The sequence below is a fragment of the Pteropus vampyrus genome, unplaced genomic scaffold, assembly GCF_000151845.1.
Source record: "Pteropus vampyrus isolate Shadow unplaced genomic scaffold, Pvam_2.0 Scaffold65, whole genome shotgun sequence".
NCBI lineage: Eukaryota > Metazoa > Chordata > Mammalia > Chiroptera > Pteropodidae > Pteropus > Pteropus vampyrus.
The window spans coordinates 4,255,443-4,268,310 of record NW_011888846.1 but is presented as its reverse complement, the minus strand read 5'-3'; the positions used below and the strand labels follow the sequence as shown (position 1 = coordinate 4,268,310).

At 44.0% G+C, this 12,868-nt stretch overlaps 1 protein-coding gene across 2 annotated transcripts in view; it reads right to left on the bottom strand.

Moving 5' to 3' along the window:
• The window catches only part of ASTN1 (astrotactin 1), a 297,914-nt gene extending 285,420 nt beyond the window's left edge, over positions 1 to 12,494 (bottom strand). For both annotated transcript variants that reach the window (XM_011361242.1, XM_011361243.1), the window contains exon 1: positions 11,922 to 12,494. In XM_011361242.1, coding sequence (XP_011359544.1) covers positions 11,922 to 12,204 — 283 coding nt within the window. In that variant the 5' untranslated portion in view covers positions 12,205 to 12,494. The remainder of the gene's footprint in view (positions 1 to 11,921) is intronic.
• Between the last annotated feature and the right edge of the window lie 374 nt (positions 12,495 to 12,868).

Genomic DNA, 12,868 nt, shown 5'->3' with positions numbered 1-12,868 from the left:
TGGAGATTTACACTCAGATCTTGGCATAGTTAATGAAATGTCTTGGGTAAAGGTAGGAGATTAAAGAGAAAAATCAGAGGGGCAGTGCCATGCATATTGGTAAGTGGCCTAGAAGCTGATGATGAGGGCGACGAGGACGGGCAGAAGGTGACGAAGCTGAAGATGTGTATGTACTTCCAGAACAGAAGGATATGGGCTGGATGGAAGGTTCTTAAGTTTTTTGAAATCCCTGTGACAAGGACAGTTATTTTTAAAAATAAAATCTATCCTTCCTTCCTCCCTCCCTCCTTCCCAGAATTTAAGTGATGACCACGTTAAATTTAAGAAGTTAACATGACCGCCCAGCTAAGGCTGCACTTCCCCCAGTCACTGGACCAGATTTGGGGCATGTAACAAAGTTCTCACCAATGGCATGGGAGTAGATGCGATGTGTGCGGGTTTTGTCTCACTTGTTTAAATCAAAAAATTGTCAGCCTGGACGTCTGCCCTTCTCCGGCCTGTGAGCTGAAACACACATGCTCGTGAACCCGCTTCATGTGCAGAAGAAGATGACAAGCCAGGGATGGCAGAGCCACGAGACGGAAGGATCCTGGGTTTCCGAACAACTGCCCTTCCAACCTGACCCACTGCCCTCGGGACTGCCATCTGAGGGACTACAAACTTTTCTTCTTTAAGTCACTTTTTAAAGGTCTCTTTGTTCCAGAAGGGTAACTTCTTTCCTACGTATGGTGCCTCTTTAAAAAGCTCATTTATGCTATGGGCTCGCTTTCCAGAAAATTGTACTTACACATCGGTTTGATTCTTGATGGAGTCTGGAGCCCAAGCATCGTCCTGAGGCTAAGCACCCGTGGTACAGATGCATTGGTGACGGATACAGGGAACGGCCACCCCTCCCATCACCTGGGGAACACCCTGAGAACATGAGCAGAGGGAACTTTTCAATCAAGTAGCCACTGTTTGCCATGGCGCCCTTTCGGGTTATACCCCTGATTATACAGGCTGAAAAGAGCCAGAGAACTCTGGAAAGGACCAGAGAGGCGACACGGGAAGGAGAATAGGGTCAAGGCACAGGATGAGATCATGACGGGATAAAATGAACGAGAGAAAATTTAAATTCGTAGAAGTTGGGGGAGAAGGTAGATATCCACGAGAGAAAGGAACAATCTGAAGCCAGAACTCAGGGCCGCTAAGCGTGCTCGGCCTCGTACCGCCCGGCTCCAGGCGATGCTGCACGTTTGCAGGTTTCATGACAGAAGGATGGCGTCCCGTGGCTCGTTCACTGTGAGAATGTCCTCACCATTCAGAATTACGAAAGCCACCTAGAAACAGGCGACAGTAATCGATTTTTACTGGGCACTTCCGTGGTTTGAATGCATCGCTTCGTGACCCTTCGTTCCGCTTCGAAGTTGAAGGTCGTCAACTTCGACATTGGTGCCAAAGATGGCGCTTAAATATTTCCATACTGCACATCCAATCTAGTTTTTACGCCTTCTAATTCCTGCTTCCTTAGGCTAGAGCTCATAATTTATTTATCCCCAAACTCTGAACCCCCGTGGTTACCAGACTAAATCCTACCATCCTTTAATCTTGACTTAGACCATCTTTTCTGGAAAGAATTTCCTATTATCCTGTCTGATTTAGTTGTTCGTTATTTACTAACAAAGGAATCAGTTCTTAATTCAGCCACTCCATGCACCACACTGTGTAGTACACTGGCTATGATTACAGACTCTGTAAATAATTTCAAAGCTATTTAAATTGCTCTAGTGCAAACAAAGAAGGAAAACTTGGAAATTATTTTTATGAAGCAAATGTAAAAGTGATACCAAATCCTGACAAAGGTGGCTAGGGTTACACACACACAAACACACACACACACACACACACACACACACGCACACACAATCTAAGGCTAATCTCGCTTAGAAAGATTGATGCAGAATATCCTTAACAAGAAAACAGAACCCAACAGCATATTAAGGGAATAATTCATCATTTACCAAGTGAGAGTTGTTTCAGGAATGCAAGGTTCAGTAGTAGGAAATCTGTATCATTCCTCCTTTTAATAAATCTAAGGAGAAGAATCATATGATTATAAATACCAAAAACATATTTTAAATATTTTTTTAAATAATTTTGATAAGGGAAAAAAACACTCAATTCTCCTTTAACATGTTAACCCAAAGCCATTATCATAATGGCAAGACAGCAGGGTTGTTACCATTAAAATCAGGAAAAGACAAGAATTCACATGATCACATTCTTATTTGACATGGTACTAGAGTTACTACCAGTGTAATGAGACAAGAGAATGAAATTAGAAGTATAAAAACTTGAGAGGAAGATATAAAATAACCAGTATTTGCATGAGATATGTCTGTATAATTAAAATATCTGAGAGAACAAACTGAAACACATCTATAGCTACAGAATTCAGTATAGTTGTGGAGAGTTGAAAATTAACACACAAACATCAATAGCTTTCATATATAGAAACTGTAATCATTTGGAATATGTGGATAAAAACAAACACTCCTTTTACAAAAGCACAAAAAGATAAAATAACTAGAAGTAAATCTAGCAAGAAATATATAAGAACTCTGAGAAAAAAAAAACAGCCTTTAAAATTCTACTAAAGGGCAGACTAAAAGACTTGAACAAATACAAAGATACCAACTTCTCAAACAGAAAAATCCAACGTCTTAACGATTTAATTCTTCCTTAGCTGATTTAAAATTTTTAACAGGATTTCAAACAAAAATACCACTAGTTCTGATTAGTCTTGGGTTTTTTTGCTTGCTTTTTTTTAGAAATAGACAAGCTTTTTTGAAAAGTTTATATTAAATAAAATGGCTAAGAGAACACCGAAAAAGAATAGTAGCAAAGGGTGACTGGTCCTACCAAATATTAAAACATACTACAGCCCTTCTATAATTAAAACAATGTGGATAGGTACATAACTATATATGCGAGTTATATAACAGAAGCTTAGAGAGACCTATTAAGGAATTTAGTATATGGTAAAGGTGACATCTCAAATGAAAAGGAAAATCACAAACTATTTAATATATTGCACTGAGACATCTGAGTAACCATATGGAGAGGTAAAATCGGTACTTTATATAGTACATATGAATAAGGTTATATCCCACAGCATATACCAGAATAAGTTCAAAATACATCAAGTATTTAAATGCAAAGAGTGAAACCATTACAGTACGAGAAGAAAAATTGGTGAATCTTTTTATTATCTTAAAGTGAAGAAGAACTTCTCAACTAAGACTTAAGGTGTAGAAGCCAAAAATTAAATAATTAGTAACTTAAGTTACATAAAACTCAAAAGCTTCTGGAAATACAACCAACCAACTAAACAAAAACATAGGCAAGATCAAGAGACATACAATAGTTTGGGGGGAAAAATGTATTTGCAACTCATACTACAGTCAAAGGGATGATCTCCATAGTATTTAAAGTGCTCCTTAAAATATAAAATGAGATAACAATGAGATATTTCTTTACACGTTGTGAATTGACGTGTATTAGAACACCGGGTAAAGACAAGTGTTGGTTGGAATATGGGGACATAGGAACCCTCAAATAGTACCGATGAAAGTGCAGACTGGTACAGCCATTCTGAGCACGATTTGACAGTCTTCAGTCAAATCGAGTTAGACAGAATAGTTATGAACCAGCACTTCTATAGCTGCTTATATATCCCAGAGAAATTTTCACAATAGCCCTTGAAAAATATGCACGAATAGGATAACCACGGCATTGTTTATAGAGATGAAGAGCTGGAACCAACATGGGTGTCCATCACTGAAAGGGGTGGACGCCCACCACGGAGTCCTCTGCAGCAGACAGAATCAATGGGCTGGACCTGTGCTGCCCTGTAAACGTTCTGCAATGATGGAGATATCTTGTGTATGCACTGTTAGATATGGTAGCCACATGAGGTGATTTAAATGTAAACTAACTAAAAATTTGTTTAAAGTAAAAATTCAGTTCCTTCATTTCAAATGCTGAAGGGCCACAGGTGGCTAGGGACTACATATCGGATATACAGAACATTGTCATTGCAGAAAGAGCAATTGGACAGTGTTGGGCTATATTTGCATAAAATGACATTGAGTGGATCTCAAAAAGAGTGCTGACGAGAGGTAAACATGTTATTAAATTGTTGATTGTTTTTCTCCTGTTAATCCATCTTTTATTACAAGGATGTCTCAGCCGAGAACCCAGAAGGGTAGAGAGAAAATTATTTTCTTCCCCTACAGAACAATAGACTATCCCACATGGCCTAGGTACATGGTAGGCTACACCATCTAGGTCTATGTAAGTGCACTCTATGATGTCTTCACAAGGCAGAAGTTATCTGCATTGCTAAGCAGTGCACGACTGTACAGAAGAATTGTACTCTAACTGATAAAGTTTTTTTTTTCCCCATGGGGGAATAGGTAAACAACTCGGATACTGCTATAGATGCATAGTGAAGTTGAACAAGTAAATAAGTAGATGGAAGACAGTGGGAACCAGATTTCTCACTGTTGGAATGGGATGAGGAAGGAAGGGGAGGAGGCTAGAATGACCCTCGGATTAGATAATGATAATCAGGTAATGATGATTAGATAATAGATTACAGCTGGAGACATCAGCATGAACTCATACTCAGCTTACAAGATGTACAGATGGTTACATAAAGAAATTTTTATAGAGAAATGTATACATATGAAGTTAGTATGCACACATACATATATTTCCTTGCTCTGTCAGCAGAGAGAGCCTAGAAACAATAGCCCAGTACAAATAAGCACACACAGTGCCTAGATCTGGTTTCTAATACCGTTCGCTAATGAAAAGAATTAGCGGAAATAGCTGATTCTAGGATGCGAGCGAGCGATATACAAAACTAGCCTGGAGCAGTCTGTCTTGACAGAAAGTAACAAAGTGCTCATGACACAAAAATAGAACCAAAACCCACAGTGATGGGGGTACATCAGTGGGACACAGAAGCCACCTGAAAGCGTTCCCATGAGCCAAAACTGGGCAATTTGGGAAATAAAATCAATAAAGTAGTATTGGATTATAACCCAAAGTATAAAAATAAATACTCATAAGTCCATATGATATAAATTAATGATTACATAAATAAATTGATGAGATAAGAGACAATTCTCTCATGTAGAATAATTCAAAATAATTTACCTAGATACTTAGCTTTCAAAAAGGTAGACCACAACCCCCATTCCTTCGGTATGGACTGTGCACAGTGGCTTCCTTCAAAAAGCCCAGTATGGAAAGGGGGGAAAAAGAATAACTTTAACATCTGACCAGTTCACCTCAAGACTGTCAAGGTCATGAAAAACAAGTCTGAGAAGCCATCTCTGCCCAGAGGAGCCTAAGGAGAGGTGGTGATTAACTCTAATGGGGTACACTGTAATCTATTATCTAACGGGGACCTTGGAGCAGAAAACTGGCATTCGGTAAAAGCTAAGGAAGTCTGAATAAAGTATGGACGTTAGTTAACAGTCATGTATGAATATTGGTTCTTTAACTGTAAAAAGTGCATCATACTAATGTAAGATGTTTATAACAGGAGGACTTGGGGTGGGGTATATGGGAACCTTGATTACTATCTTCACAATTTTTCTGTATCTAAAACTATTATAAAAATAAGTTTGTTTTTTAAAAAGGAAGAAAAACAAAGGTCAAGTACTGTCAGAACATTTGAAGCCCCTCATCTTCCCCTCCCCTTTCTACCAGGGGTAACGCCCATCCTTCATTTTGTGTTTTTTGTTTCCTTGTTTTTTACAAAAATTTAACCATATCTGTAGATATTCTTGAATACTACCTTGTCATTTTGAATTTTATCTAGATAAAACTGTACTGTATGTAGTTTCAGCTAGTTGCTTATTTTCACTTAATGTTACATTTATGAGCTACATCCATGTTGGTATATGTAGCTACGACTCATGTATTTTCATGGATGATGACATTCAGTTGATGACTGTACAACGTTGCACACGTTTTGCTTCCTGTTCCTGGATACTGGGTTGCTTCCAGATTTTTCTATGACCAAAAATGTTGCTACGAGTATTCTCGTGTATACATGTAACCAACACGTTTGTGACATGTGCAGCAAACACCTGAAGTGGAATTGTTGGGTCATAGAGCATGCATGTTTACGACTTTACTTAAAATACCAAATTGCTTGACAAAAGTTGTCATGTCACTTTAGGTTACCATTAGCAAAAATTTAATTTTTCCAAATTTTGTTCCTAGGAAACCTAGGAATCGATAAAGGTATTGGTTTTTCTCAAAGTTTTAAATTGTATGCAGCTAAAAAATAAAATGACTTTCATATTCATAATAAAAAAATGGTGATAGATGCCAAATTGTGGGATGTTAGAAATTACCGGAGGCCTTAACTTGTCCTGGGAGATTAACTTGCTCAAAATCGAGCTTTTTCTGCCATCTGTGTGCATATACTTGAACTTGGTGTAAAAGTGAAGAAATAAAGACTTGGCATTTTCCTGCTGAAAAGATGCCAAATTCTTCTCATGAACTGGCCTTAACCTGAGAAACTACCAGCGATTTAAGTTTAATTACACTCCTAAAAAGAAAGGAATGAAAACGGAGGGAAAGAAGGAAGAAAGGAAGGAAGGGAGGAAGGAAGAGACGGAGGGATAAGCTCTAGAGAACAAGACTTCAATCTTTCCTCCGAAGATGAATAAAGAAATTAAGCTCATATTTTATTTTTCCTTCAAAAACTCCAATGACGTGAATTCAAGCCATACTGATATATCTACAAGAGCATTTGAAGTGTTGTAAAATTCATCACTCTTGCATTCAAAATTCCTTTGATGTAAAAATCTACATTTCTGTAGAGAAACAGTAAAATAATAACGCCCTCAATACTATAAATTAGTGCATTCTGCTAGCATAAGTTATGTAAGTGCTGAAGACCATACCTTAAAATTGTGGGGCTTGCTGCCATTCATCTTCCCAGGTCTCGGATGGGACTGGCAGTCTATCAGAATCTGTTTACCGTTAATCTAAGCAGCTCACAGTAGCAGAAACCAAAAAGAGGGAAAAGAAACAAATTTTAAAGTTTCTTCTCAGATGGGGAGATGTATGAATAAAGTTGGGAGTGCTTTCTGTTGGGCAAAAACTCATCAATATGTAAAAAATCACGTCCGGCATTATATTTGAAGCCAATCGAAAAGCTCAGTGACTTCTACCCAAGCAGTGCCACTGGGCTCTGACCCTGGATTCTAAGCACGAGGCCACCAAATCCGAAGGCCGGTGGCCTTGGGGAAGGAGCTAGGACCACAGCATCTTCTGGATGGCTTTGTTTGACAGTGGACCATTCTCCCTGGATTCCCACTATGCATTTCCACGGGGCCCTTCTAAGAGGAAGCCTGGACGCGTTAGTTTCATCCCCGTGTACCCCATCTTGTTCACCATGACTGTGGCTGCCCAACACACCATGGGACAGGGCTCCCCCAACCTGGAAGCTACGACTGAAACCAGAAGTCCCCAGTTCTCCTTAGGGAAGTATACCAGCTTAGGCGAACATTTCTTGAAGTACACGCTCTTTCTTCTGCAGTAAGGCTTGGTTGAGAAACCACTCAGTGGGTTGGGATGTCCAAAAGGCGTTTACACAGAACCATGAAGGAGTCTTCTGTACACACCAGCTGAGCGTGCTCTCCCCAGCCTAACCATTGCCAGGGCTCCTTTCATCCAGCCATGAAAAAGAATAGGGTTTTGAAAAATTGTAAGGCATAGTAACCAGCAGAAAGGCTTAAATGTTATATTGGCCTCAGTTTGAGTGATGGATCCATTAGCTGTTAGCTCTGTGACCCTGAGTAAGTTATTTAACTTCTCCAATCTTTACTTTTCTCCACTGTTGGAAAGCCAGGAGTTGACACCAGATCTGTCTTCAAAGCCTGTTCTTTTAACCACCACACCGGACTGCTCCAGACACTTTAAACAGCACCTTGCTCGTGGGAACTCACCACATCACTGCAGGCTGGCTGATTTATCTTCAGGAGTACCTTCTTCAATCAGAAGCCATGACAGCTAAAGCTAAATTCCAAGGCACAAGAGAAACAGCTTTCTTCACTATGCTTCGCAGACGCACAGGCTCCATAGTGGGGCCGAAACGAAGGAGCCACCCCTTCAAATAGTAACGAGACTGATAACTATGTTCCGTTCGCGGCATGGAAAACCACACCTGGGTGTGGAAGCACACTGTGGGTTAACCGGTTGTCTCCAAATCAAATACAGCTCTACCATAGGGCTGGCTACTGCGTTGAAAGCTGAGATACAAAATTATGGTTGAAATAGAAATTTTTAATTGACCGAGAGGGTCATTAGGCCTCTGTACCTAAATATCTTAGAAATTTCAGTTCTTTCGCGAGGTTGTAGAGAGTTTTACGACACTTCTGAAAACAGGGGTTTAGATTATTGACAGAGTTGCCGGATATAAAGAAGCCATAGTACAATCAGTATTCGCGGGAAGCACTGCAATCTAAAGACGGCATGCCTTGACTACAAACATTCAAATTTAAAACTATGCAGCCAAACAAAACATAACTGAAAGTCACATATGACCCTGGCACCACGGTTTGCAAACCCTACCTCCGCCCGCTCCACGGCCCTTCAGGATCGTCCCACAAGCAAAACTGACCACACCGACGGCTGAGACAGCCCCTGGGAGTCAGACTGCACCCCTTCGCGTGTCAGGTCAGCCTTCCCCTGGCCAGCTCTTAGGTGGAGGGCCACTCCCCACTCCACGGAGCCAGGCGCAACGCTCTCTACCCTTCACATTGCAGGGCTGACCTCCATCCACGTGCTGTTCCCATATTCTCCCACCACCATCCTTGGCTCATCTGTTTTCCATGATGTCAGATGGCTTCACTTCTCCTAGGCCAAGCCCAAACCAATCTATCATGAATTTCGTTCATGGTTTTTTTTTTTTTTTTTTTTTTTTTAATCCACGCAAAGAACACAGAAGTGGGATGGACTAAAATTGTCTTGGGAGGGTAGAAATGGCTTCATAGAGAGGTGATATGCGTTAGAGCTTAGAAGGAAGAAAAGATGAATGACTGCCCAGTGGAGAAGGTGGGAAGAGCATTCTAGGCAGAGGGAACGGCGCGTGCAAAGTCTTGAAAGAGTCCTGATTTGCCACAGCGGGCCTGTGGGGATAAAAGGCTGGCAAAGCTGGTTTGTCTCACGGAAGTGACAGAACTTGATCCTGGATCTGATTTTGGCCAAGGCCCCTAGTCAAGCCCAGGTCTTCATGGAGTCTGATCCTATCATGCGGAATCTCCTCCCGGCCTTTACGGCCAGGCCAACAGCTCGTAGGCTCTCTCTGTATCTCGCTGACTAGAGGAGGCCTGACAGAAGGAACTTTGTTGTTTTTGTTGGTTCATTTCCTTCCTTCCTTCCTTCCTTCCATACTACATTACTTACTTCCTTCCTTCCTTCCTTCCTCCCTCCCTCCCTCCTTCCCTCCCTCCCTCCCTCCCTCCCTCTCTCTCTCTTTCTTTCTTTCCTTTTTCTTTTTTTGAATTCTGTATCCTAATGGTGCCCAGCAGATGAATACTCAATAAATTCCCAAGACTGACTGATTCAGATCATTCCAGGGGATGAGTTAGACTAATCAGATTCCAGAGACAAGAGCATGGAAAGCTCTAAATCAGAGTCACTATCGTCCTTATTATTGGCTGCAAGTGGCAAGATCCACAAAAGTTAACTTCAAAAGCAATGACCTCGAGTCTACCTACACTCCATGAACTCGGAGTCTTCTCCCTTTCTTCCTAGCTCTGCTCCCCCGCTCAGCCTGAGATTCTTTCTCACTCCTCCTGGGAATACTGGGCCAGAGGGATGGGTACCAGCTCATCTCTGGTTCTGAACATGCCCCACCAACTGGGAGGGTGGGGGACAATCAGTGCATTTAGCAAATGCATCTGGCCCTGGAGTGAGAGAGTCTGTCCCTGTGTGTAAATGCCAACTTGCAGGTTACCATAGCAACCCCAGCAGGGTACTGCAGTGGGCAGCTGTGCACAGAGGTGCAGAAAACCCACTCTTAACATCTGGACTTTTGCCGTGCACACTGGATCCTGATACGCACATCATGGCTTTAGGCCCTGGCTTTGGGATTCTGCAAAAAAGGAAGTGAGTTTTGAATACCTGCTAGTCCAATATTCCTTTTATTCACACATCACACATGTCCCTCTTCACCCACAGTGGACACAGCGTGTGGAGCCCCAAACAGGCCCGTTAGAAACACGTAAGTCCCTATACTCGCTTTTACATACTGTGATGGACAGATCGTACTAGCACATCACTATGACTTCGACACGAAATTTACGTCCACTGAATCACTCGCAATTGCACGTTTTAATGAGCAGCGTATGCACAACGTCCCCATTCCCAGTCGGCCCCTCAGTTCTTATTACGTTATTATAGTTTTTAATGCAAAAATAAATAATGCCATCAAGAGTGTGGGTTTAGGTTGGGCTTTAATGGGGTTGCCTGAGCTGCACTCCAGGAATCGTAAACCAACTTTCCACAGGACCAGACGATTTTTGAAATTGCTTTTCTATAGGGGTGGGAAGTTGAGGTTTACTCACCCACTTCTTAATGTTTTCAGTGGGAAGGTATGTCTTGTGAAGAGCATAAGGAGATGTTGGATAGCATTCTACTCGTGGCTCTAGCCTACATACGGTCATCAGGAAGCCGTGATCCTGCAGCGTGAACTCTAGTGCTGGTAGAGCACTAAGTAGATGAAACAGCCTTTTGGACATCTGCATTTTTTTCTTAGATCTAGAGACTTACTTGTGATTATCTCTGAATTCTCTCCTGGACAAAATAAGTACGACTTTACGGCATCGCTAAAGAAATGAACTGCATGGTGGATGTGTCCAGCAGGGTGAGAGCTACATTTGCACGTGGAAAAGCGAGGGAAGTTTTGGCTCAGGAAGTCACATGAACCTGTGGTGCTTTGCAAGATGCTGGAGCAGGACCCCAGTATCTTTGCATCTCGGTAGTGAAAACGAGGGGTGGATTAGAAGTGAGTAGAGTTTCCAGTACCTGAAGGAGTTTCATGGCCTTAAAGAAATTAAGAGGGATACCGAGAGAGATATAAACAGACAAACAGACAAAGGAAGGCAGGAAGAGTGTCCTGCCCTGCGAGGCCAGTGTGCAGGAACGCCTATGCCCACCTAAGGTGGCCAGGGAAACAAAGAAAATACCACACGGACAGGCGACAGCTGGACGATCTATCCAGGGAACTGAGAGGTGAGGCTGCATGAGGGGGTGGTTACACAGAGGTGGGAGGTAAGACTTGCCAGGATGGACACCAGGGGTACAGGTGTCTTGAGTGATCTGAAGGAAGGCCAGACAGTGCGGGTAACCTGGTGACAGATGAATAGCTCTGAGTGAAGCCTCAAGATCCAGCCAGGGCAAGCTAGGTGACAATGGGGTCTCTTTTTCCAACTCCCCCAGGGCCTGTGCCTGGAGGTGAGCGTCCGGGGGGTATGAAGTAAAGAAAGAGCCCATGGTCAGGGAGTAGGGGGCAGGGCTGAGGGTTGCTGAGGGAGTGTTCTGAATGAAAGCTGGGAGGTCAAGGCTGGAGACGGTTTCAGAAAGACTCTTGCAACCAGTTCTTCGGGGCAGGGCGTCTGAGGGGGAGGTGGAGGGCCCAGCATCCAGGTCGGATGTGGGGAGAAGGCAGGTGTCCTGTGGCGCTAGCCTGCAAGTGGGTGTGGAGAACGGCCTGGAATGGGGCGGATCCAGCGAGGTAGGAGTGGGGGAGGGGCGGTCACCGGACGGTGGGTGTGCAGGGCGAGCCGAGGTGGGGGTGGGGGCGCCGGGCCGCGCCTCCATCCGCTTCGACCTCCCCCGGGACTCACCCAGCACGAAGTAGGGCAGCTCCGTGTTCTCCAGGTCGTCCACCACGACCATTTCTCCCGGGAAGTCGTTGCGCACAGAGAAGAGGAGCTTGGGCTCGGAGGCCGAGGGGCTGTGCATGATGCTCAGGTCGTTCTCGCGCAGGAAGGGCAGCGCCGACACCGTGATGCTCTTGAGCTTGCACTCCAGCTCCTTGGAAGGATCCACGTCGCCCGTGGCCGTGGCCAGCACCGCCGCCGGCCCCCAGCAGCAGGCGAGCAGGGCGCAGAGCCCGGCTAAAGCCATCTTGAGCCCCGGTGCCTTCCTCCCAGCGCTGCGAAGGTGGGGGAGGAAGCGAGCTGGGAGGGAGCGAGCGAGCGCGTGCGGGAGGCGGGGGCGGCTGGAGAGGGGACGTGCAGCCGGAGAGCCCTGGTCCCCGCAACGAGGTGCCGCTTGCGGTGCGTGCGCGGGGCTTAAGCGCTGACGCCTGGAGAGCCCCGCGTTCTTTGTTTCTGAGAACTGCTTATCTGGGGAAGGGAAAAGGGGGAGGGGGGAGAGGAGAAAAGGAGAAGGAAGGACGTAGCGAGGAAAGAGGAAGGGAGGCGAGGATTCTAGGGAATCAGGTCAGCCCCCAGCAGGCTGCTGGTGCGGCCGCCTTTCCCCTCCTTTGCATCCCCCAGGAGGACCAGGCGCTTGGATATTAACTACCTGCACAGCATTTTTTAAAAAATCAGTCTTTGCAATGCAAAAATCCTCTCTTTCGCATCATCATCCAGATGGCTCGGGAAGGGCGCGTGCACGCGGGCGCGCGCACACACACACACATATCTTAAAAGGCGCTTACTCAGAGCAGGTGGGGGGGGGCTCTCTACTTGCAAATCCATACCCAGTTATTTTGTGGATATAGGTGGTCCCATTCTTGCCTTGTTTCACCCAGTAGTTGGATTTGTATATTGGATATTTGGATAAG